Consider the following 25,420-nt stretch of genomic DNA (forward strand, 5'->3'; position numbering starts at 1 on the left):
ACTCAGCCACGCTGGACCCCTCCAACCCACTGAGTTAGCTCAAAGAAAACAAGTGGCAAAAGAAACCCAGCCAAGATAATACAATCCATCTGTGTTAAACTGTACAGCAAAGAATTTTGTGTGGAGAAGTACAAGGACATGACATATACAACACGTATGTATGCATGCCAGGTGGGAAGGCAACTCCAGCCTTCTTCCCCTCCCCGCACGGCCATGTGCTGATGATCACAGCATCCTGCCAGAGGACGTGGAGATGTCGTGGATCACGCTCAGCCCTTTGAGGCCAGATGCCTTCCACCTTTCAATACTGCTTCTTCCCTTTCAACGCCGGCAGAGGCTCAGTGTGGATAGCGCAGGGAAGGAAAATTGCTGCTTGGCGTCCGACAAGAGTAATTTGGAGGAGGTCCCCAGCCGGTGTACCGCACAATGGTGACGTCACAGAGTTCTTGTTTCTGGCAAGGACAGGCTTCATACTGCTTTGAGAATCGCAGAGGCAATCGGGGGCGGTGACCTTTGAGGACGGAAGCGGCACAAGCTGCTGGAGTCCTGTCTCAGAGAGGCGATGGCCTTGCAGAGCCTTCACACAGCAGCACTGCAGCCAAGAGACTGAGAGCCTCCTCCATGGTGACGCCAGCAACAAGCCAAAGCCAAGCCCTCGCTGGGTAGCCCAAGGGCCGGAGTGAATTCCCCATCCAGGAAAAGGAATAAAGTAGCCAGACACCCCTCCCCAGCGCTGGAATGAAGCAGCTTGTGCAAAGCAGTGCCACATCCAGGCACCTTCTCCCCTGAAACACTGAAATAGGGGTTCCCAAAGGAGGTTGGGCCCCTTCTTACCTCACCAGGCAAAGACCTGAGTACCAGCAAGCAGGACTCGCTCCGGCTCAGCAGCAATAAACTCTTGCATGGGGGGAGAGGGGTTAGGAAGGTTTAATCTTAAACTATAGCAAAGACTCATTTACTCCAGCCAGCTGTGCTGAGACCACAACAACCCAGAGAGAGAGGCAAAACAAAGCATGGGTTAATTTGGGCAAGTCCCACTTTGGAAAGCACTTGAAGAGGTTTCCACACCTCATGGTTGCAGCAAATCACGGGCGACCCGCCCAAGAAACTGTTCAAGCCATAGATTAGAGTATTAAACAATTGCTTCAGTGTTAGCTTCTGTCTTCGAATTTCCAGTTAGCTTTTCCCCATGCCTTGAACCTCAGCACCACTTTGCCAGCCTGACACCAGACACTGAGGTTTCACGTGCTCTCACTGAGGTCAGGATACCGATTTCACCACGATTATTGGGAGAGGAAGGGGAAGGATCACTACACGGTAGAAATCATCTGCTACAGGAGGGAAAAAAAAATTCCCTAGGCCTGGTTTTCTGTAAGGCAAGAGGCCTATCGGAGATCCATCAGGACCACATCTCTTTCGACTACTGACACGTGATTGCAGGTCTGGAAGAGAGGGGAAGAGAAAGAGGGGACAGGGGTTATTCAGATGTTCCCACAACTCAGGTGAGTCCCTTCCACCTCCTGACACAACCTGCACCCAGCGTCCTTCGCAGAACAGCCCTCTCTGACCAGGAACTAGTGCCCTGCCCGATGCCACACAGAGACCATAGCAGGACACAAATACAAATCTCCCTCTCTCACTCTCTCTCTCTCAAATACAAGTCTTTGCCGCTGCCTTGACCTGTTTCTGCAGAGAAGTGCTCTGCATCACACCTCCAACACACGCTAACAAGTTAGAAAGCTTTTGCATCTCAATTCTAGGAAGAGACAAGGCCCTGCCAGGCTGACCCTTCTGTCCTGGGTCACAGCCTAGCACCTCCACACAGATATAAATTCAAGTGAAGTGTCCAATACGCCAACTCAGGGTCCTACAGCCCCCGCTGCCTCGTGGCGTGACTTACAGTGAAGAGAGGGGGGTCTTTGGAGTGCGGGTGGAATCCTTTCTGCCGGCAGGAAGATATCTCCTCCAGGCCATGCTCTGTCAGCTTGAAAAACCCTGTCCTAGAGCAAATAAACACAAGCTCTGTGTAGCTCAAGCCTCTGCAAATAGAAGCACCTCCTTCTGTGTCTGAAGAAGCACACTTGAGTCTGCTCATCTTGAGTGAAAGCAGAGATGCATGTTGTGGGATGCTCCTTGGCCTGGGACACTCCTCTCTCCAGCTCTGCGGCTGCAGACCGGTCCCCTTTCACAGGTGGGCAACCATGGCCCAGATACAACCCCCCCGAACCAGCTTAGAAGAGCCATCAAATCATGCATACTCTTCCAGCCTCTTTTGGTAAAACTTCCATTGTGTGACTTGACATTTTATTCCACACCAGGAATCTGACAAAGGAAAGGTCGTGGTAAACAGCCCTTCGATACCTTCTGAAGAGGCTAGACCTCCTGCCCAATCTTTTGGTTGGGCAGCACAGGCAGAGGGAAAGGCCTTACCTACCCCACATCCATACTTACTCCTGGTATTTTGGAGAACACACAATAGCAATGGACTCTGGCAACATCATCTGGTAGGAGCAGTGCGTGTGCAGGTCGACGCTGGAGAGGAAGGCTGTCTGCGTGGGGTGAGTCTGAAACGCAAAGCAACATAAAGGAAAGGAGGTTACAGCAGGGTGGGAGGACTAGTCCAAACGGACTGCGTCTGCCAAGAGAAGGTTGTAACAGAGAAGAGACACGGCTTCTCGGATGGCACCGAGGACATGCTTGCACACTGAAAATGGTTTTGGATTGCCCCAAAACTTCTGCTCCTCTTTTCCATTTGGAATAAGTACAGGAGGAGCTCTATATTTCTGGCCATATCCCACAGAAAGTCACACTTTAAGGCACAACACTGTCCTTGCTTTCATGCATGCGTCCCTGCAGGGCACTTCACATGTTTCTGAAGTGCAGCTACCCCTGGGCCACAGCATCACCAGGCACGTAACATACTGCCAAGGCACTTCAAGATATCACATTCCACCATGACGGCCAAGGGTTGTAGATCACAGACAACCACCACCTTACCCAACTCCGTCTGACAGCTAGATTTCACAGCCTAACGCTTGCTGAAAAGTCTTTCCCCTTTTGCTTGTTTGGTTTTTGTTGCCAAGACCAGCAGAAATGTCAAAGGGATTCTTGTGGGTCCCTGGATGTTGCAGGGCCGTCACTGAAGAGTTAACACCAAAAGCAGACACCCCGCACATATCAGGCACACGCAGCAGGCATTTATTTGTCAAAGCCTGCGAGGCAGCTGCTGCTTTCGAGAGATTACTCAGCAGCACCACCAAACATTTTGCTTGGCACCGATCTGACTGCCAAAGGCTCCACGGGGACAGGCAGCAGGGCAGCACTGAAGCCAGTGGAGGAATCTGGAACTGGCACATCCCACGGCAGAGCAGCACACAGCCGTCTGCAAAAAGCAACGCTACTACAGGGACGCATCACGGGAGAGGCCCTGTGCTGACAGCAGGAGCTTGGGATGCCCTGACAGTGCCTCTGGCAGCTTTTAGCTGGATGAAACATGAGCCAAATGTCCCACTCTGAAAGGGCCTGATGCTTTAGAAAGGGACCCAAACTTAAAACAGGCCTGGATTTCTCCAGCAGTGTGAGCAGTGACTGAGACTGCACCAGAGGGAGAAATCCAGCTGGAGGATGCTGCCTGCTCTATGCCATCTCCTCCAGTAAATTCTCCTCTGCCAGCCCTGCTCCACGCACCCCTTTCCCTCCTGGCTGAATGCAAGGCCAGTTGGGACGTGAAACAGGAATGAGAGACTCACATGGATCCAGCCTAGTGTAACAAGGCCGTGCTGATCCTGGATCATGAAGAGCTCCTCCTCATTCTCCATGTTGCAATAATCGGGGCCTCCGTACTGCTTGGGAATGATGACATGGGTTATCGTGAACTCATTCCTCATCTGCAAGGCAGCACAGGAAGGCTGTTAGCCACCGGACACCCCCAAGCAGGAAACACTGCTGCCGCCCACTGGTGCAAAGGTAATTTCCTAAGCTTTGGGAACACGGTACTTCTGTATTCATCACGTAGGGGCCCAGCCAGGGGAACAGCAGGTCTGGAAACAAGCCCATGGATGCATCTACCGTCCATTTACAAGTCACAGAAATGTTAACTGCAAGTTACTGACAAAGGAGTCATAGGATTTTCTGAGTCTAAGCATAACCCATGGCTTTCTATTTCATTTTCTCTGCTGTACAGAGCACCCACAATTGCTCAGAGAAGTCCTGGACACCCACCAAAGTAAATCTCTCCACTCACTAGGAGATGATGCCTCATAATTACCACGTGTCTGGAAGCAGCTGGATTGCAGAAAGTTGCTACATCAAACAGCTTCATTTCAAAGCAAACTTCTGCAAGCAAAGCAGCCCCAATCGGGGGGACAGGCTGGAGCTGCCAATAGAAACCTGCACACACAAAGTCTTTGGGGGAGAACTAACTGTTTCCAGTTGGTGTTTGCACAGCCTTTGTCTTGGTGAGGGTCCTAGTTCACAGCTGGGACACCTCAGTCCTGCTGGTACCAAAAAGACAAGTCACCGGGGCTGCCTGTCACTGGCAACGCGGGAGTGCTTGAAGCAGGTACCCAGGGAGAGTCTTCAACAGGAGAGAGGAAACTGAACACCCATAGGGACTTGGTGGCCAGCACCTCATTCAGTGTGAGGAAATCCTAACATAAAAGGGAAGAAAATGAGAGGCAGATTGTCCCTAACGCTCACATGAAACCCTAGTCTTCAGTGAAACTGCATTACAGCCTTCCATGGCAAAAATCAGGGTCCTCTAGCCATTTTCAAAGCTATTGCACACCTTGACAGAAGGCCCCTGTGCCATTTCCGGGGTCTTAATTAGGATTACCACCTTACCAGCTTACCGCAGAGGATCCCACACGTCTCCACACCCCGGACCGTGTTGGCATCAGCCAGCTGGAGGAATTTCTGGCAGAGCTCCCTAGGAACAATGACCTGGCGAAGGACATCCATACTTGCATCTGTGGGGAGAATGGGAGCACAATGAGCAATGACAGCTGGGGACGCTGCAGAAATGTTCCTTCAGGTCAGTATCTGAAGGGACTGAGAAAATTCAGCCTGGAAACATTAACTGCTCTAATGTCTACCCTTGCAACAGCAGTCCCAGGTAAATGAAGTCACTGTGACACTTCATAAAGGACACTCACTACCTCTTTCAAATCAGGGACACGTAGAAAGAGACCTTTAGCAGTGTGTCAAAACCCAAGTATTTTGTTAAAGAAAATGAACCACAAACACTTACAAAATGTCATTTAAAGTAAGATGTGTCACTGGGAAAGAACCAGTCACTTGGAAGTGTCCAAATCGGTATTTTGAAGCCATATTTGGCAGAAGAGGAGAATTCAGTCAGCCTAGCCAGGAACTAAACCCCAATCTCCAACAAGTGTTTGGATCTAGGAAAGCCAAATAGGCTGTAGACGCTAGATCAGCAGAGAGACTGGGCTGGAGAAGCAGGGGGCGATTCCTGAGAAGAGACAGTTCTCCCCAGCCCTGCAAACATTTACTGGACAATGGGGAGAACATCCAGTGACTTGGAAGGCCAAACCCCCAGAAGGGATGGAGCCATGATCAGATACTTCCAAGAGCCTCCCAGTCAAATCAGCTCCTCAGCTGTGTTTGGCTCAGCCCCAGCAAGGGAGAAGGGCGCACTGAGAGGTACTAACTGTTTTCCGTGCTCCCCAAAGCACTAGGTTTCAAAGATCTGTCCACAACAGGAGGTTTGGATGAGACAGTCCCCACTGATGGACTTGCAGGGTGAACTGGAGAGATGGGAACCTTTGGGATTAAATCAGTTGGGGGTTTTTCCATGCCAGGGATGAGGGGTCCGTCCAGAGACTCGGGACTTGGCTCTGGCTTTCCAAATTCCTGCACTATCCTTAGACGTTCCTTCTCCAGCTCCTGTCGTCGAATCATCTCCTCGAAGGCATGAAACTGCTCTTGCTCTGCCTGCTGCTGCTTCATCAGGGCTACCCGATTTCTCTCCTCTTCCAGCTGCTGCTGCAAAGCCAAATTGCGTGCAAATTCCTCTTCCTCCTCCTTCTGCAAGGAGAAATACGCCAAGGGACATCAGCAGACAGGGGAACACTAGCCCGAGGCAGAATACGAGGCCTACGCACTGCAGATCCTCAGCAATCCCAGACTGCTTCTAGGTAGGTAACCAGCAAACAGCACTCCCTGCAAGGAAGCTTCAGCTTGCAAAACAGAGATCTGCACTTCCATCAGGAGAGCCAGCTAGACCAGGGCTGTAAAATTGCTGCCTTACCCTCCCTCTTCCACAGAAATATAATTCCAGGTTGATTTCCCTCCATCCTATCTCTAAAATTGCATTCCTCCGCAGCAAAACTGACTGCAGAGTTTTCTGCTTTGCCCACAGAACCCCAGATCCTTGCCCATGCTGTTACCAGCCACCTACTGAGTTTCTGGATCATAAGACCTCATGTTGGGACAAAGAGAAAAACACAACCAAACAACAGTCCCAGCTCAGGCTGCCTCCAGGATGCACAATGAAAAAGAGATGCAGGGATGCCTATGACAGATTCACCTACATAATGGCAGCAGAGACCTGATCGGGACAGCCCTGTGCTGCAGGTGACGAGGCTGGACCCTGCAAGCTGGGGCTACCCAGACTTCACATTTCAGAGCACCCAGGGAGCCCTGGAGACCTGCCCTCTTCCAAACCCTTTGTGGCTGAGGGTCTTCTGGGGAGCACAGGCCTCCAGTCTCCTCTCACTCACCTTCTGCTCCTTGTACTTCGCATAGTCCTTGGCGTACCTCTTTAATAGCTCCTTCTTGAGCTCTTCAGCTCTGGGGAAGGCTACTTCTTTCAGTTTCTGAAGGGAGGAAACACAGTCATAAGACTGTGATAGCCCCAAGGCAAGAAAAACAAGACCTGAACAGATGCAAGAATCAACGGACGTGTAGCACCCAGAGATTATAAACCATCTGCTTGTTTGCAGGGCAGGAAGGGCTGAGCAGCTCCACCACCATGTGTGGACAGGCTGCAGACAGGAACGTTGTAGCCGGGTGGCACAGACAGCACTGCCAACAACACTGAGCAAAATCTTAGGCAGCATTGTCATTTGCTCTTCTGGTCAATGTTGAGCAGAGGAGCGGTAGTTTCTTGTGGCTGTGAGCAATCTCCAAGGACCCCCTGGAAAATCCCTTGAGGACCACCACATCAAGCATCCAGCCACCATGGAAAAGCCACATGGTCTTTAAAAAGCAGGGAGTTTAACAGAAAAGAAAGGACAACCCAGTGTTCAACAGAAAGTAAATTGGACAACCACAGCCAGCCCAGCGCAAGTACAATGGGATAAGAAGAACCCAAACTATAACTCCCAAGGGCAGGATTGCCTGGTCAAGCCAAGGCTTCTCAGCACTTGTGTGGATCACTCATCCCAGAGCCACGAAAACCCAAGGTCGAAGACCCCAAAATATTTCTGACAGCAGCCGTTAAAGAGTTGGCAATGTTACTACTTACTTTCATTGTCTCCCTCTTTTCGGGTATGACGGCAGTTTTGTAATCACGGTGCTGTGGCAGCTTCTCAATGAAGAGCCTGTAAACACAAGAGAGAAACTGCATTGCTGAATCCCTGCAGAAAGCGACAAACACAAGACAGTAAGTGGCACACTGGGGGTACAGATCATTCCCCTCCAGCACTGTCCCCTTGCTCCCCCACCTTCCTGGGCCCTGTGTTCCCCACAATCAGGACAGTTGTCTGCCTTTCTGCAGGAAACCCTCCATCATTTGGCAGACTTTGGACTGTTTAGGAGTCTAGTTGACAGAGTCCCTTGGGAGGCAGTCCTGAAGGGCAAAGGAGCCCAGGAAGGCTGGATGTTATTCAAGGAGGAAATCTTAAAGGCGCAGGAGCAGGCCGTCCCCATGTGCCAAAAGATGAGCAGGCAGGGGAGAAGACTGGCCTGTCTGAACAGGGAGCTTTGGCTGGAACTCAGGAAAAAAAGGAGAGCCTACCACCTTTGGAAGAAGGGGCAGGCAACTCAGGAGGACTACAAGGATGTCGTGAGGATATGCAGGGAGAAAATTAGAAAGGCAAAGGCCCAGCTAGAACTTAAACTGGCCACCACCGTTAAAGATAACAAAAAATGTTTTTACAAATATATCAGCGACAAAAGGAGGGCCAGGGAGAATCTCCCTCCTTTGTTGGATGCGGAGGGAAACATTGCCACAAAGGCTGAGGAGAAGGCTGAGGTACTTAATGCCTTCTTTGCCTCAGTCTTTAATAGTCAGTCTAGTTGTTCTCGGGGTACCCAGCCCCCTGAGCTGAGAGGTGGAGATGGGAAGCAGAATGAAGCCCCAATAATCAAAGAGGTAACAGTTAGTGACCTGCTACTCCACCTGGATGCCCACAAGTCCATGGGGCCAGATGGGATCCACCCGAGGATACTGAGGGAGCTGGCGGAAGAGATCGCCAAGCCACTCTCCATCATTTATCAGCAGTCCTGGTCAACCAGGGAGGACCCAGATGACCGGAAGCTAGCAAACGTGATGTCCCTCTACAAGAAGGGTCGGAAGGAGGATCCGGGGAACTACAGGCCTGTCAGCCTGACCTTGGTGCCGGGAAAGGTCACGGAGCAGATCATCTTGAGTGCCATTACGCAGCACGTGCGGGACAACCAGGGGATCAGGCCCAGCCAGCATGGGTTCACGAAGGGAAGGTCCTGCTTGATCAACCTGGTCTCCTTCTATGACAAGGTGACCCGCTTAGTGGATGAGGGGAAGGCTGTGGATGTTGTCTACTTGGACTTCAGCAAGGCCTTTGACACTGTCTCCCACAGCATTCTCCTGGAGAAGCTGGCTGCTCACGGCTTGGATAAGTGCACTCTCCACTGGGTAAAAAACTGGCTGGACGGCCGAGCCCAGAGAGTGGTGGTGAATGGAGTCAAATCCAGTTGGTGGCCAGTCAGGAGACCTTATCGCTCCCTACAACTACCTGAAAGGAGGTTGTAGTGAGGTGGGGGTCGGTCTCTTCTCCCAAGTACCAAGTGACAGAACGAGAGGAAATGGCCTCAAGTTGTGCCAGGGGAGGTTTAGATTGGATATTAGGAAAAATTTCTTCACGGAGAAAGTGGTTAGGCATTGGAACAGGCTGCCCAGGGAAGTGGTACAATCACAGTCCCTGGAAGTATTCAAAAAACATGTGGATGTGGTGCTTATGGACATGGTTTAGAGGTGGACCAGGCAGTTAGGTTAACAGGTTGGGCTCGATGATGTCAGAGGTCCTTTCCAACCTTAACGATTCTATGATTCTGTGATTCTATAACAGCCTTCTGAGCTCTTCATGGCACACATGAGATCTCATTCAGTCCCAGGGGAGCACCTCAGACAGGACATTTTTCTTCCACTTGGACATTGGAGATGATCCTCAGGGATAAATACATTTTTTTTGAACAGAAACATTAATAAGCTGGTCTAAAACACCAAGGATGCTGGCAGTGATTCAGGAAGGTCCTTGGGCACCTGCCTACACCTCTGTGAGCATCCAAAGGGATTACACACAAGCTCAAGGACTTGGCTGACTCAGCGCTTACACCGTCCTTCTGTATGGGGGAACAAACAGTTTGTGCAAGAGATGGGAAAATTAACTCAGACCTTGAAAAGAGAAAACTTGCAGGTAAGCTAAAAGCAAGTTCACAACACCCCCATCAGGAGCCTTTTGGCTCTGTGGCCTGACCACCCCAGAGGATCAGGACAATATTTCAGGCAGCAGGGCTATTTCTGTGCAGACTTCTGGGAGGGAAATCAAGACTGAGCTCAACATCACCCCACTCCCAGCACAACTAAACAAACAGGTTAATCTTCAGCTTCTCTACAAACGGGATAACTGTTCACCCCTTCCAGGGAGCTCTGCAGGACACAGTGGCAAGGATACAGAGAAAGAGTACTGCAAGCACTAGAACAAGGAAAAAAGCCCACAAACATGGGGCAATTCACTCTGGCTCAGCTCTATGAGGCTCCCCAGGCTTGAGGCATCCCCGAGTTACCTCTGCAAACAAGTCCCTAGCGGCACACTAGCTGACTGCATACTCAGGGTGAGCTCACAGTGAGCTTAGCTGGGTCCCTGTCTCCTGCAAGTGGAGCTGTGCTCGCTCTGAGTGTCTACAAAGCCTGTGGGCCTAACGCAAAAAACCCTGCCCTCCTTCGTGGCTCTTTGCTACATTGCTTCAGCCTCTGAAGGAGGATGCTCTCCAGCTCCTTTAGAGAGCAGCCTCGTGACCAGGCACGAGGAATAAGGGTAGTGAGGACTAGACTGTGCCCCAGGGAACAGCACAAACAAACCAAGCAGAGCTAAGCAGGAAAAACTCAGGGGGGACAGAGTGAGAACGTTCTTCACACTGAAAGCCTCTGTGTGTGCAGTAAATAAACTCAGCTGCTTCAAAACCTCAGTCCTCTGGGAAAAGGAAGGACTTTTTGCAACCCCAAATGCTCCTGGTTGCCACAGAGAGCATGAGGATGCTCTCGCCAGAGACTGCAGGATCAGTATAACCACGTCACAGCCCGGAGCCACGGAGAAGCTGTTGCACCATCCAAAACACCCAGCAAGGTCCCCGCTCCTGGCTGGTGGTTGCAAAGTAGGTCACTGTGTCGAGGAGACAAAACAAGGCTGTGATCATTGCCAACAGCCAGCAGATTAAAATGGAAGGGATTAACTAAGAAGGATTAAGAGCAGATGCTGGCCTGGGGAGGATGGAAAAAAACAGCAGAGGCACCTGGGTTTCCACAAGTCAGGAAGGGGGGAAAAAAGTGGGCAGCAGGATGAGAGGAGGACTCAGGCAGCCAGAGGAAAACTCTGGGGCAAGACCAGGCAGCGGCAGGCTGGGGATGGAGGCAGAGGAAGGGCAGGAATGGTTCACGTTTCCTATCGACAGCCCAGCTGAGGCTTGGCAAGACTGAAAGCTGCGGCTCCCATCACCAGGAGTTTTGGGCTTGTTCAAACCTCTGCTTGCTCCCAAGTCCACTATGAGCAGCAGCTGTTTGGCACCGAGCAGCCACATCACAGGCTATTTTTAAGCACTGCTACAGCACGCATGCCAAGCTGGCGTCTCTCAAGTCCCTTGCAACACCTCACGCAAACCCCTGGAGCCAATCCTAGCAGCTCACAGCCACGCAGGCAAACCAGGAGCCCAAACACCACAGAAAACTCACATCTTGTGTTTTTTTCTTTCTTATTTGTCTCTCACAAAAACAAACCTCGTGTGCCTAATAGCGATTCAAGTAAAACATCCACTCAGATCAATGCAGAAGAAGCTGTTCAAGACAACAAGCAAGCAGGTGTCTTACAAGGTGACAAGACACATGTGTTAAACGTCCAGCCTGGTTATACTTAGAGACACCCATGCCACCCTCCTGCCCCCTCAGAGGAGGGCTGGGCAGCTTCATTTCCACATGGGAAACAGAGGTGCTGTGCAGCCAAACGACCTGCACGATATCGAGCAGGTGGCCAGAGGCCAAGCAGGGAAGTGGCTGCCTCAATGAGAAGCTCATTGCGGATCTGTCTTGGTATTGTTGAGGGCTAACAAGAAATCCATTATTAGGAAACAAGATGTACTTAATAGACAGGTAGATTGTAGGAGTGTAGCCTGATAGATGTTGTTCGTATATTAAAAGTTTAACTATAAAGAGGATGTCTTTTGAAATGTCAGTAATAACTGATTTTGGATTCTTTGATTTAAACCAACAAAGAACACTATGGAAACAGTGGACAACATACCTGTCCTTTCTATGAACTACCCTCATTATGATACTAAAAATCACAGCCCCTACTGTGGGAGCCTCCTCTGATTAAGGGGACCCCTACTCTCTGAGTATGCTCGGTAAAGAGCTGTGTGTAAAGTACCTGTCTTGTTACTAAATTAGGAATGTATATTAACATATACCAATCAGGTAGCAAAAAGGCTATGTATTGGATTACATATGTTATGTTTGTACTGTATAAAAAAGGCTGTTGGTAGAAATCTCGAGCACCCAGGCTTGCGCAAATCTGAAATAAATAATCACTGTCTCTCCTGAGTGTGTGATTATTGGCCTATTGCACACCGGGCAAAGAATCCGCTTTTCGGACAAGAATATTACCCCATATCTAGACCAGATTGTCTCAAAACTGATGGCTCTCCAAATCAGGCGCCACAACACAGATCTCACTGTGTAATCCAGGCCTTGAGATCAGCCTTGGGGAATGCTGTATAGGGAAATAAAGAGAAATCCAGCTTCCTAAAGCCACACAGACCACACCCACTCCCAAGGACGACACGCTCACTCCCACCAAACACAGCAAGCTAAGAGCCTCTCCTGTACTTCCCAGGGCTGGAGTCCTCCCCTTCCCCAAAGCACAGCCTGATGTGGAAAGCACCTGCTCTAGGCCACGCACTCCAGCAGGGAGCTGGGCTCTGAGAAAGGACAGCCACAGCACTGACTGCAGATGTGGGCTGAAGCACCAGGGGAAGAATTCAGGTCCTGTTTCTAGAAAGGGGAGAGCAGAGCAAGTCCCGTGAGAGGCTCCAATTACCAGCGTCCCACTCTTGCCTTCTGCATCACGCCCTTGGGGAAGGACATCTAGAAAACACTTCAGCAAGTCTACTGCTTGAGCTACAGCTTCACATCTTCATTTAAAGAAATGAGACAGTGACATTAAGTCCATATCTTCAGACAACCCAGGGCAGAAGCTCATATTCATCAGCACTGGAGAAATCACACTGCTAAGGGAAAGTTTTTTCACCTTCCTGGCAGCCCAGTAGCCAGGCTAACGTAAATGCCACAAGCATTTGAAAGCTGCTGGAGAGAAAATACACCAGCACCCATCATTGCTATAATGAAACAAAGGTGCTTTTAGTTCATTTGTTTAGTTAAAGAGTTTCTCCTTTGGCCACGGCTACATAACCAGCCTGGAAACATTCCCAAGGGTTTTACACTTCCCAGCTCCCTGTGCAGCCTCCCAGGGTACTTGCTACGATGCCCATAAAAGCTCAGGAAGTGCAAGGCAGGAAGAAAAGCTAATCAGAGAAAAATGTGTTGGATTTAAGGGGCAGGAACCCTGCATGAGGACAGGGAAGGAAAATGCCCACAGAGATGCCAACTACATTCTGGATAAGCAGGTAGCCTGGGCACAGCAGAGACCATATCAGAGTGGCACTGGGTGAAAGCAGGAGGGACAGGCTTTTGGCCAAAAAAACCTACAGGAACAGGACACTCCATGCTATTGGGATATTTTCTGAGGATCACAGTTTTCAGCCCTTTAAACACAGACAAGCACAGCTACAGAGAGGCACATGTTTGCTCCGCTCGTACTCCAGGCTGCTCAGACACGATCTAGACCTGACACCATATCATCGCATTAGCACGGCGTACGCTCCAGCTTGGCAGGCACAGCAGTGGGGTTTCAGACCCAAGATGGCTCATTTCTGGCCAGCTGCAGAGATGATAGCAAGAATACATGGCTCTGCACTTGTCTACACAGAACGTAGACCCTACAGCTAGAGACCTGGCAGTTAAAACACCAAACAGGGCCCTGGCTGGGTTTATATACGATCTGGGGCTTTCTAGAAGGGTGCTTAGTACCCAAGAAGTTCACTAGTTCATTGGGATCAGGTTCTTTGGACCCAGAACTCTTCCCCACGTCACTCCTGAGAAGGGCTTGGGTGTACGTGTGCGTGTTTGGGAGGGGGGATTATATTCTTTCTGAGATGTAAAACTAAACCTTCAACTGGTCCCTGCACCTGAAGGAGGAACTCGCTGCCTGCTGTAAAGGGCTGTAGTAACTTAAGTGTAAAGCAGGTTTCTCCTCCGAAGACGGTTTATTAGAGAAACTACCAACCAGCCTAGATCCTTTCCAGGCAGATACTCGATACTGAGATCCTTGACCATGGATCCTTGCCAATCCCTATGATGTCATAGCCAACCTAGCGATGATTGAGGCCAATCTAGCCACTCTACAGCGATAAAACACCAGGAAGCTTCAACATACAGGGAGCCAAAACCTCCCTCCTGCTGACAGGAGTCTCCACTAGCAGAAGGACAGAGGAATACACGATCAGCCTAGTTTCAAAGGGAACTTTTACAAACCTCCTGCAAAGAGGCGAGCAGCATTTCTGGGCTCATACCTCACACCTTTACAACATCTCCTGGTCAGTCTAACCAGCTGTATCCTCATCTCTGCAGTAACTGAAATTCCAAAGGAGCAGAGCTCTGGACAGAACCCAGTTCTTCCAGCTCAGCAAGGCCTCATGGTGTTTAGACACACTCAAAATACACAACACCAAACCCACAACCCCTCATATCAACACAGGTTACTTGAAAACGAAGCAATGCTGCTCTTACGTGATGTATTTGTTGTACAAAATAAAGGCATGCTCGATATTGCCTTCCTCTGAGTAAATGGTCGCCATGCGGAGGATTTCCACTCCAGAGCGGTAGTAGCGTCGTGGCGGGACATCCTCGTTCACTTCCACGGCACTTCCCACCTGGATCAGTCTTCGGACTCGCTCCTCCGGTGGGAGGTCGATGTCGGCGTGGTTGGGCATAACAACACACATCAAAGCTGCCGCGAGGCTGACGAACTCTGTGGTGGGAGGAAAGTCAAGTGCATCAAAACCAGCATAAACCAGGTAACTCATCCAGTTTCCTCAGTACTGTCTTCCCTCCATAGAAGTCATCCCCCCTCAGCAGAAAAGTGTTTAATACATGGGCCGAGTTAGGTCCTGAGGGAGGAATCTGGGAGAAGCGCAGCTCTTTTTGGGCACAGTGCTTGGATATTTACCTTTACGACCTGAAAGGCAGCCACAAATTCAAGATCAGTCCTTGGTAATTGATTTCAAACTAGGGTCTGACCCATCCAAATCCTACCCAAAGTAGTGCTTCCTTCCCAATTGTCTCTCCACACAACAAAACTGGTGCCTGTCACTAGTCTGGGGGGAGAATGCCAGAGCGTTTCATTCAGACTTGAGCAGAAGTGGCTTTACACAGGGTTTCAACACTGTAGCATTCACTGTTTTGCTTACACAGCAGTGAGGAGGGAGCTGAAGGCCATCCTTCCAGCCGCTGCTGCTCAGCAGATCCATCCCTACCCAACAAGCTCAATCCCAAATTGCTCTCACCTGGGCACAGTTGCAATCCCTTTTCTCCCCCGTGCTGCAGGAGGCACACCTGTCACCCCAGGAATGCACCTCGACCTGATCCACGTGCCTGCCTCCTGCTTGGCTCCAACAAACCCCTTCTCACCTACAGCCCCATGGCACAAGCCAATAAATTCAAAGCTGAGGAAGCACCGAGACTGTTTGAAGGGCAGTGAGCCCAGAAACCCTCCGCAATGCTCTTCCCCTACACCAAAAGCATTTTTTCCCTGGAAAAGCCACCCCAGACCAGCATAAGGGTTAAACTCCCTATGAAATCACAGCACTGAATCCAGAGCACCTTGTATGCCTTCCAGCAATGTGACTGCCACATGCACAACGTCACGATTTACTGCAGCTCCTTCCTAAATGGAGGAAAGGTCCTGAGGTGAGCTAAGTACCACCTGAGGATCCCAAGCAGTAGAGGAGCTGCCTTTCTGGGGTTACCTCGGAGCAGAAGCCCCTTTTTAAGGCAGGCAGGCCCACGTTTGTCAGCCTGCATCCTGGAAGGGCCTCCACAGGCATTTTGCCCTAAATAAGGGCTGTGAGATTTGGTCCTGCCAGAGGCTGCCGTGCCAAAGCGCTCACTTATGGGGTGCGACAGAGCCACAACTCAGAGTGGGCTTCAGCTTCTCCTCCTCACTGGTGCTTCTACTGGAGGGGGTGGATTCAGTTGCTCCCCCAAGCCAGAGCTCTCAGTCACCTCCCCAAACCAAAGCCCCCCTGCCAAGTTCCACAGTCCTCCTCCCCCAAGAGAGGATAGGCACCATTCACACACTGTAACTCCCTGGTGCCCCCAACCCAGAGCTCTCCCTCTAATTCCCACGGCACCCCTCAAGATAAATAAAGTGCCCAAACACCCGCCCCCCCGAGCTGCTAGCCCCCAAACTACAGAGCCCCCCAGCCATTGCCCACCAAGAGAGGAAGACCACGCCCCCATCCCAAATCAGAGCCCTCCAGGACTCCCACAGCCCTTCCCCTGCAAGGCAAAGTACAGGAGCCCCCCAGGACTGCCTGTCCCTCCCACAGCCTCCCCCTGCCCTTCCCCTCTAAAAACGCATAGAGGATCCCCCAACCAAAGCCCCCCACGGGCTCCCAGTCCCCCACAACAGAGCAAGGGGAGCCCCAAACCGGCTCCCCCTTCCTAAGGGGAAAGACACCCACACCCAGAACCCCCCTGACCGGAGACCCACGAAGGGAACCCCGATACGAGACCGCCCCCCAACCGGAGCCCGCCGGGCCCAGTCCCCCAGGAGAGGAAGGTACCTCCCCGACCGGCGCCGGCCCCTCAAGCCGCCTCCCCCCTCAGGCCCTGGCCCCTCAAGCGAGGACGGGACCACCCGCAGCCCCAGCGCCCGGGCCCGGCCCTGACCTGCCGCCGGGAGGGCGCCGCCACCCGCCACCTTCCCCTCAGCGCTTCCGGGTTGTTGTCGAAACGCCGACAGCACCGCTCCGCCTCACTTTCAGCGGCCAATCAGGAGCCGCCGCAACATCCGGGCACCGCACTGCCCCCCGACTTCCGCCCGACCCAGACCCCGCTTCCTTTCCCTGAGCCGGGCCTCATGACGTCAGAAACCGCCCCTGAACCTTAAAGGGGCAGCTCCCTTCCCGGCTTCCCGAAAACACCCGTTCTCACCCCAAAACTGTCCAGGCACGAGGCCAGAGTCCACCACCCAACACCCCTCCGCTCGGGTGAGAGCCGAAGCACGGATCCTGCAGGGCTCATCAGGCCCATCCAGGGGAAATAACCGCTCCACAACCAGGGCTTGAGGTTTCCACACCATGGAAATTTACTTTAGCAAGAGTGAAAAGAACAACAACAAAAAGCATCTAGTTTCAGGCCAAATACTATTTCTCGTTTTGTATTGAGGAAATCAAGGAAAAAGCCCTTTTTGTTGAAGGTTAAAGGGATGCTCCTGAGGATGTTTCTTCAGGGTAATTCCAGCTGTTTAGGTCCACGTTTATTCTCTGCATCCCTCAAGGAGCAGAGCTATGTCTCTGGTACAACATAGAATTAAAAACATTTCTGTAAGATTTGTAAAAGTAGCAGCAGGGGAAAGAAAAAATTAATTAAAAAAAAAGAGCACTGTGTTAAGATTAAGAACACCTGCATTTGCAGTTCCCAACTGCTGGTGGAGGTTACAGCAAAGCTGCTCATTCAAGTGGCAAGAGACCCATGGCAGAGCTCCTCTGGGGTGAGGACACAGCCCTTGGACGGGCTTTCATCACATACAACGTTTCCTACGCCATCACAACAGGTTTCTTACGCCGGCGCCTGCATTTCCTGGCCACTTGCATTTCCTGGGGTGGGCAGAGTTGGGGGCTCGGGGGGGGAAAGCAGAGTCCATTGCGCCGCTTGTTAGCCGGCAACGAAACCTGACAGTTTCTCACTGCCAAAGTGCATGGCCGCCTTTGCTCCATCTCCCCGTGCTCGTCTGCCAGCTCCTGGTGTTGCACCTGCGCCTTGGGACCTTGCTTGCGGTTCTTCTTGGCACTGCTGGAGTTCCTGGAAGAAAATTCAGGAGTCAGTACCAGAAGTCACAACCCCGTTCAGTCTCTCTGTACACGGAGCGCGAAAGGGCTGGCTGTGAATCTCCTTGGCCCCCCCGGGTTTACCCAGTCCCTTTTCCTTCAGCCTGAACAATGTGAGACCCAGGAGGAACGCCCAGCTAGCAGCTCGTTTCCTACATGCCGATTTCTTACAGTAAGGGAAGTTTTCAGCAGGAAACATTTTGCATGCCCCTGAAGAACGGGGCTGAAGGAGCCACTGCTCCGCCAGAATCATAGAATTGTCAAGGTTGGAAAAGACCCTTAAGATCATCGAGTCCAACCGTTAACCTAACACTGCCAAGTCCATCTACACCATGTCCTCGAGCACCACATTTATCTGTTCTCTAAATACCTCCAGGGATGGGGACTCAACCACTTCCCTGGGCAGCCTGTGCCAGGGCCTGACTACCCTTTCGGTGAAGAAGTTTTTCCCAATATCCAACCTAAACTTCCCCTGGCGCAGCTTGAGGCCGTTTCCTCTCGTCCTATCACTCGTTACTAGGGAGAAGAGACCGACCCCCACCTCGCTACAGCCTCCTTTCAGGCAGTTGTAGAGAGCGATGAGGGCTCCCCTCAGCCTCCTCTTCTCCAGGCTAAACAACCCCAGCTCCCTCAGCCGCTCCTCATAAGACTTGTGCTCCAGACCCTTCACCAGCCTCGCTGCCCTCCTCTGGACACGCTCCAGCACCTCCATGTCCTTCTTGGAGTGAGGGGCCCAAAACTGAACACAGCACTCGAGGTGCGGCCTCACCAGTGCCGAGTACAGGGGCACTGTCACCTCCCTGGCCCTGCTGGCCACACTATTCCTGATACAGGCCAAGATGACATTGGCCCTCTTGGCCACCTGGGCACGCTGCTGGCTCACGTTCAGGTGGCTGTCAACCAACACCCCCAGGTCCTTTTCCGCCAGGCAGCTCTCCAGCCACTCCTCCCCCAGCCTGTAGCGTTGCAGGGGGGTGTTGTGACCAAGTGCAGGACCCGCCACTGAGCCTTGTTGAACCTGCCATTGGCTACCACACATCCGCTCCTGAGATGGTTTCAGGGCTCCCCCACAGCCAGGAGCTGCCAGAGGTCATCTCCTGTCTCGGACGTGCGCCCCAGGGCAAGAGGAAGCTCTTTACCTGCGTTCACTGTTCCCCTGCCGTCCCTGCTGAGATGGGAGGAGCCTAGGAAGAGAAAGAGAGTTCCCCTTCACTCTCAGGGAAGAGCTGCCTCACTTGGCACCCCATTCAAAGTCCTCTTGTCCCTGAAATCTCTTAGACAGCTTGAGAACCTTTCAGCCCCACTGGGAACTAGAGCCAACACCGTCAGTAATGTTATTCCACATCTGCAGGCACACGTGCGTTATTCAGAGGCAAAGAGCTTTGCTGCTGTAGACACGAGGAACACTTCAACGTTGATACGTAGGCTCTAGACCAGTTTCAGGGAGGTTTTTTTCCCTCCACCGCAGAGCTGGTAAGGCAACAGGCACTCTCTGGTGTGAGTTGCGGCTTGTAGAAACCCAAGTTTAAGTTTCTTAAAAATGAGAAAGCAGCTCTTTTTGTTCCATTTGCTCAGCTGTATGGCACACACAGAGGCAAGAAGCAAAAACCTACCTGGGCACCGCTAAGGGGGATTGGTTCGAACAATGCTGATGATGTTTGGCCATCTGCTTTTTCGTGTTTGGTGTAGCACTGGCTTTTTCTCTGAAGGGGCCTGAGCCCAAATTCTTTAGTCCGCAGCTCCTTAAAAAGAATTCCGTATGTCTTGACTGTGTCCACAAACCATTCACCAAGTGATCACAACAGCTCTTTTACACTCAAAACCCCCACCCCTTTGCACCACTGCTCCCCCCAAAAAAAGGAAGGGCAGCAGGCCTGTGGAGATCTTTAAACCCAGTCCTCCCAACTGCCCACCTTCCTCCTTACCCACTGGCCCATTCTACCTCCCTTCCTAAGAGCTAGTCACATTTAATGTCTGTTGCTTGACAGCAGCTCTCCCTGGATACATGCGCTTGCTCATACACACAAAAAGACTTACTTTTTTACAGATCTCTTCTGAAGATCTTGGATATAGTTGGTTCTCTCTATAGAATGCCCTCGAGCCCTGTTGAACACTGGAGAGAGACAGGTCTGAGTTAAAACACCGCTCTGTACAAGGCATCTTTGGGGCTGCAGAGCACTTAAACTCTTTAGAAGGATTTTAACCCCTTTAACCAATACTTCCAAACTCAGGTCACGCAGGGTGATTCCACTCAGCGTACTGCCCTTCGCATGACAGGCCATGACAAGGCAGACACGCAGGCAGAGCTGCAGCGCAGCACTACCCGACCAGCACTCGGTGCCCCCCAGGTTCACTCAACCCTGGTTCGCTCCACAGTTGGGCCATGAACTTAATTCCTTCTATCCAATTCCTTCGCAGAACCCCCAACACCTCTCCTCCTCCAGCTCCCATTCTACATGACAGGAAAACACACACACATACAGCTAAAACACAGTTACCCCCCTGCAGTAGCCCAAACCTTTTGACCATCTAAAACCACGAGCCCATGATAAACATTTTGCATCAGAACACAAAGAACATACACATACATACACTCTATTGCAGTATTTGGCTCCATGCCTTCAACGTCAATCAGGTACCTGAACAGATCAGCAAGAAAGCTCTAATTACACAATTAACTATGGAAACATTGACAGGTTAGCGATGATTCAAAAAGAATGAACAACTGGGAAGTTTTTAGAGCTTCTGTTTACAAGCCAGAACAGAATATCAGCATTTGGTCTGCTGAAATTGGGGATAAAAAGTGTCCCCTAACAACAACCCATGGAAGCTGAACAGCTTTAAAGCACTGCAAGTCTGGGATCATGCAGCTCACTTGACTCTTGTTTTACTGGTACAACACTATTTCCTCCTGGAGCAACAGGAAGCTGGCAATGCCACCACTTAACTCAGTTTGACCAGGGACAACTCACCTACAAACCAGATAGCCAGTTCTGTTTAAGCCATGCGTGCAATGAACTCCGATGAGTTTATCTATAACGCAAAATAATCAGGTTTATTCAAGTGCTCTTTCTCCAAAACCCAACCAGAACAAATCCATTTGCATTCATCCTCCAATAGTGACACCAGCGTAAACAAACAGAAATGACCACGCAACAACATCACCCTATTTATGTCTAATTAGCACCACTGATTCAGCTCATTAGCTCATTTAATTTTGTGAGCTCATCTGCATGGTCACACAGCTCACTGCAGGAAAGATTTAAAAGTTCCACAAAAAGCTACGCCACATTTCCTGAGCCCTAACAGCTTGCTGCTTACACTGGAACCAAAAAGCAATCAGTATTTACAGCCAGTCTAGAGATGCAGTCTCAAACTCAATTAAAGCTCAACTCACTGCCAAATTATCAGGGAGCCAGCATGAATTCCTTTACCATAACAAACTGATATTATTGCCTTGACATTCACGTGCCAAGAGAAGGAAAAGAAATTCATGCTGTTCATTAAAACATCACTGCCCTCCAAGTCTGCAGTGGCCTTCCCAACAACAGCAACATAAGGGAAATCCACACTTACCATTGTCTTTGTTGTCTCTCAAAAACTTTTTTACAATGCATTTAAATTGAAAAATGGTGTGCTTATTTGGTATTTCATGTCCCATTGTCAAGATCTTTGAGTAGCAGAGTGTGGCTGGGAGCTCCTACAAGAAAGAAACTCAATAATTTGCAGAAAAAGCACAAGGATTCTTATCAATTAGAGAACCATAGACAATAAACCAGAAGAAGCCGAGCTTTTCAACTAAGCCCAAAAGAGCAGCAACACAGTTTTAGGTAAGAAAACTTCTGCTTCACCCTCTTGACACACACCCCCCCCTTTTTTTTTCCCCTATGACATATGACCAATATTCCAGAGCAGCCTGTGTGCATTTTTATTTCTTGTGCCTTTCTCTTTCCTCCCTGGGGAACATGAAGCATATGCAGAGCACGGAACACCTTTCCAAGCAAGTACCCACACATTTGATACCACAAGCCAAAGCTGGCTGTAATCAGCTCTTCACTCAGGAGAGCCCATAAAAAAAATATCTGGGGTATCCCAAAACGTGTGCTGGTTGGTACAAAGAGGATCTGCACAATGGGGGTTGAAGACCCCGGGCCTGTACTTGATTGAGGATGAAGACCCCACCCTGATGGGCCTGCAACACTTCACCTCATCCCCCTGCCAGAGGATTCAAGTGTCTCACACTGTTTAAAGTTATCTTCTTGCAAGAAACATCTTCCACTTTATCAGCAATGTCAGGGCTCACACAGACCTTCACTTCCCCAACAGTAAGACCAAGACTGACCTCTGGCCTGTAGTAGCGAGTTGTGTACGTCAGGTCAATGATCAAGCCCAGTTCTTCCTTCTGCTCTTTGATTTTCTTAATGAGGTCATGAGGCGAAAATCTCTCCTGTGGATGAAGGTTCCGATCAAAGCTCTGAGGGGAAATAAAGTTTAAGAGCAGACATTAAACTCAGGTGCATTGTGACTGGTAGGAAGAGGTTCATGCTCCAGAACCTCCCAAAGATCATCCCTTCAAAGAGAAACATGCAGGCAAGGAGTAAAGGCAGACGCAGATGGACACACAAGTTACACTGAGCCAAATCAGAACACGCTCAGGCCCTCGCTGTTTTGGGACTTTTCAGCTGAGTGTTTCCAGGAGTGACTGAAGACTTTATACTGTGGCAGAACACTGCAGCGTGACAAACACGTCCAGAAACTGACATTTTTGTTTGGCGAAAGCTATAAAATAGGCCTTCAGCTCAAACAGGGGTGAACAAACAGCACTGCTCCCTGCCACAAGCTCTGTGACCCCCACAGACATGACGCAGTATTTGTTTTAGGTGTAACTATTACACTCAAACCACTCTGGAGCAGAGCTCGCCCCAGCACACAGCAGCAAGGTCCTCCAGGCACAGCCACGCAGCCAGCAGTGCCGCCACACCAACCCCTCACAGACTCTGCTCCCAAAATTCGGCTCTGGCACTGTGTTCATCAGGCTGCATGGAGTCCAGGCACCTGGCAGCACCAACGAGGGCTGCCCACAGCATCCCTCCTGCCCCAACAGAGCCGGCCCGGACAGACCTCCTTGTATCCAGGGTGCCCGGGCAGTGCTGCTGACACCCAGAAAGCTGCCAACAACCCCCAGAAGCCGCTCCTGGTCACCCCCACGGTGTGAAGGCCACCACGATCCCATCACGTGCTCTGACTGGTCAAACAGCAGTGACCACGCTGTGCTCCTCTCTCCCCTGGGTTATAACCTACTTACTAAAAATAAACAACAAAAATGACCTATTGATGCTCTTTCATTTTTTGGAAGGAATTCACTTATTGATTCTCTGCAAAGCAACATTTGCCCACAGCCACTTTCCACCCTGAATGGGCCCAGGGCATCGGCAGGCACTTACCTTCTTCAGAGGGACCTTAAAGGCGATGAAGCGGGTGCCCGGCATCCTCCTGCCCAGCGGGACGTAGTCGGTCCACCTAAACCCCGCAGCACGGAGACGTTCAACCGCTGACACGGGGAACCGGCCCCGCGCTTCCCCCTGCCCGGGGACCCTCAAAACCCCCCAAGCCCGGGGACCCTCACTCCCCCACCCAACGACGCCCCCGAGGTCTTTAAGCTCCGGCTCCCCGCTGCCCCGGCCCTGCGATACGTTGAATGGAACGGGCCAGCGCCACCGGTGTCAGGGCCCGGCCGGGCCCCGCGGCTCCCGACAGCAGCGGGCCGCACGCCGCCGCAGCGCCCCGGGGCAGCACCCGGGAGGCCCCAGGCCGGGGGGAAGCCGCGGAGCTGCGTGGGGAGAAAGCGGGGAAGAAGCACTGACCGCTGCGGTACGCGGGAGGCCCCTCTGCCCACCATGATGGCGACGGCGATGGCACCCAACCCGTCAAGCACAACTTCCACCACCTTGTAGCCGCACGGCTATAGTCCACGCCAGCGAAGCCGCGCTGAGGCCCCGCCCCCAGGGAAAACGACCACGCCCAAACAAGGCCACGCCCCCTGCCTGGCGACATCTTATGCTGTGGCGCCGCCTAGCGGTTACAAACGTGTACAACAGTCCCGGGACCTGCATCGCCATCACCGCCCGGCACTGACATCACCGCCCGGCACCGGCATCACCGCCCGGCACTGGCATCACCACCCCAGCACCGACATCATCGCCCCAGCACCGACATCACCGCCCGGCACTGACATCACCGCCCGGCACTGACATCACCGCCCGGCACCGACATCACCGCCCGGCACCGGCATCACCGCCCGGCACTGACATCACCGCCCGGCACCGGCATCACCACCCCGGCACCGGCATCATCACCCAGCACCGACATCACCACCCCGGCACCGGCATCATCACCCAGCACCGACATCACCGCCCCAGCACCGACATCATCACCCCAGTACCGACATCACCGCCCAGCACCGACATCACCGCCCAGCACCGACATCACCACCCAGCACCAACATCATCACCCAGCATCGCCATCACTGCCCGGCACCACCATCATCGCCCAGTACCAACATCACTGCCCAGCACCGACATCACTGCCCCAGTATTGGCATCACCGCCCCAGCACTGACGTCACCTTCCCAGTACCAGCATCATCACCCAGCACTGACATGACCTTCCCAGTACAGACATCGTTGCCCAGCACCGACACCACCGCCCCAGTACCAGCATCACCTTCCCAGCACCAGCATCACTACCCCAGTACCAGCATCACTGCCCCAGTACCAGCATCACCTTCCCAGAACCAGTACCAGCATCACTGCCCCAGTACCAGCACGAGCACCCTGGTTCACCCCAGCACCAGCATCAAAGCCCCAGTACTGGCATCCCCGCCCTGCATCAGCACTGGTACCAGTGTTCCCAGTACCGGCATCCCCACCTCATGCTGGTACTGGCACTCCCAGTACCAGCATCTTTACCCCATCCTGATACCAATATCCCTGGTACCAGCATCTCTACCCCATCTTGGTACCGACATCCCCAGTACCATCACCCCCAGCACCAGCATCCCCCATCCCACTGGGAGCCACCCCCACCTGGGGACCCCCACCATGGGCCACCCCACGGGCTCCCCATCATGGCCACACAGTACTGGGACAGTTCAGCCGCAGTTTGGAGCAGCAGTTGCCCCTCGGGGCAGAGAGAGGGAGGACAAAAACAGCCCCAAAGTACCCCAAAACCCCTCCATCCCCAGCACCGGGGCAGGACGGGGCAGTACACACACGTCGGCATTGCAGGGTCACTGGTGCCAGCCCCATCCCTTCCCCTCGGACACAAAAATCACCTCCCCCCATCGTTGGGATGGGAAATCATTAGCATGGAAAACCATTGTGGGGATGGGAAATCATCACCAGCATCACTATCACCACCCCAGTGATGGTGCAAGCAGCCAGGGCTCCTTTGCCATATGCAGACATATATACATAGATATATGCACCATGCACGTAATCGCTCTTCAGACTCCACGCTTTCCTGGCCTTGGGAGTTTTATCTCGGGACGAGGGCTCAACCAAGCCAGAGCAGGATTTTCCAGTCCGCGGCATCTCATTCCCAAGAGGGTGGTGGGGAGCAGCACCCTGTGCCCAGCCTAGAAAGATGCTGCCAGCATTCTCCAGCTGGGAGAAAAGCCCCTTTTCCAGAGGGAGGAAAACCACATGGATTAGCATCAATGCCAGGAGGACAGAGGTGTCAGCAGCCGGTGGTGGGGAAGG

General features: G+C 51.9%; 2 protein-coding genes across 7 annotated transcripts; both read right to left on the reverse strand.

Moving 5' to 3' along the window:
* Positions 1-71: 71 nt before the first annotated feature.
* On the reverse strand, positions 72-16,910 carry STAMBP (STAM binding protein). Of its 6 annotated transcripts, none has more exons than XM_087762894.1 (10): positions 16,766-16,906; positions 14,339-14,579; positions 7,487-7,562; positions 6,741-6,836; positions 5,670-6,045; positions 4,843-4,967; positions 3,750-3,887; positions 2,452-2,564; positions 1,901-2,000; positions 72-1,442 (listed from the first exon to the last, which is right to left on the reverse strand). In XM_087762894.1, the coding sequence occupies exons 2-10, from the start codon at positions 14,551-14,553 to the stop codon at positions 1,386-1,388; spliced, it is 1,296 nt and encodes a 431-aa protein (XP_087619020.1). In that variant the 5' UTR covers positions 14,554-14,579; positions 16,766-16,906; the 3' UTR covers positions 72-1,385. The 6 variants fall into 6 exon arrangements, with proteins under 6 accessions (XP_087619020.1, XP_087619024.1, XP_087619023.1 ...); XM_087762898.1 differs by lacking the exon at positions 16,766-16,906 and adding an exon at positions 16,502-16,759; XM_087762897.1 differs by lacking the exon at positions 1,901-2,000 and having other exon boundaries at positions 16,766-16,907.
* A 39-nt stretch (positions 16,911-16,949) lies between these two features.
* On the reverse strand, positions 16,950-23,654 carry DUSP11 (dual specificity phosphatase 11). Its single transcript, XM_087762901.1, has 10 exons — positions 23,526-23,654; positions 23,106-23,181; positions 22,004-22,135; positions 21,238-21,361; positions 20,634-20,694; positions 20,254-20,300; positions 19,699-19,774; positions 19,275-19,403; positions 18,801-18,845; positions 16,950-17,635 (listed from the first exon to the last, which is right to left on the reverse strand). The coding sequence occupies exons 1-10, from the start codon at positions 23,558-23,560 to the stop codon at positions 17,371-17,373; spliced, it is 990 nt and encodes a 329-aa protein (XP_087619027.1). The 5' UTR covers positions 23,561-23,654; the 3' UTR covers positions 16,950-17,370.
* Positions 23,655-25,420: the final 1,766 nt, after the last annotated feature.

This window comes from Nipponia nippon, unplaced genomic scaffold (assembly GCF_047370975.1).
Source record: "Nipponia nippon isolate SJK-2023a ecotype South Korea unplaced genomic scaffold, ASM4737097v1 scaffold_27, whole genome shotgun sequence".
Taxonomy (NCBI): domain Eukaryota; kingdom Metazoa; phylum Chordata; class Aves; order Pelecaniformes; family Threskiornithidae; genus Nipponia; species Nipponia nippon.

Bases quoted from the DNA above. Each gene is read 5' to 3' on its own strand.
- STAMBP (XM_087762896.1), bottom strand. From the start codon at position 14,634: ATGAGTTACCTGGTTTATGCTGGTTTTGATGCACTTGACTTTCCTCCC. The intron at 4,968-5,669 runs GTTAGTACCTCT...TTCTCCCCACAG, and splicing joins TTTGGGGAGCACGGAAAACA to ATGCAAGTATGGATGTCCTT. The intron at 1,443-1,900 runs GTAAGTCACGCC...CCTCTCTTCCAG, and splicing joins AAGACCCCCCTCTCTTCACT to ACCTGCAATCACGTGTCAGT.
- DUSP11 (XM_087762901.1), bottom strand. From the start codon at position 23,560: ATGGTGGGCAGAGGGGCCTCCCGCGTACCGCAGCG. The intron at 20,301-20,633 runs GTGAGTTGTCCC...TGATCTGTTCAG, and splicing joins ACTGGCTATCTGGTTTGTAG to GTACCTGATTGACGTTGAAG. The intron at 19,775-20,253 runs GTATGTATGTGT...GTCTCTCTCCAG, and splicing joins GCCAAATACTGCAATAGAGT to TGTTCAACAGGGCTCGAGGG.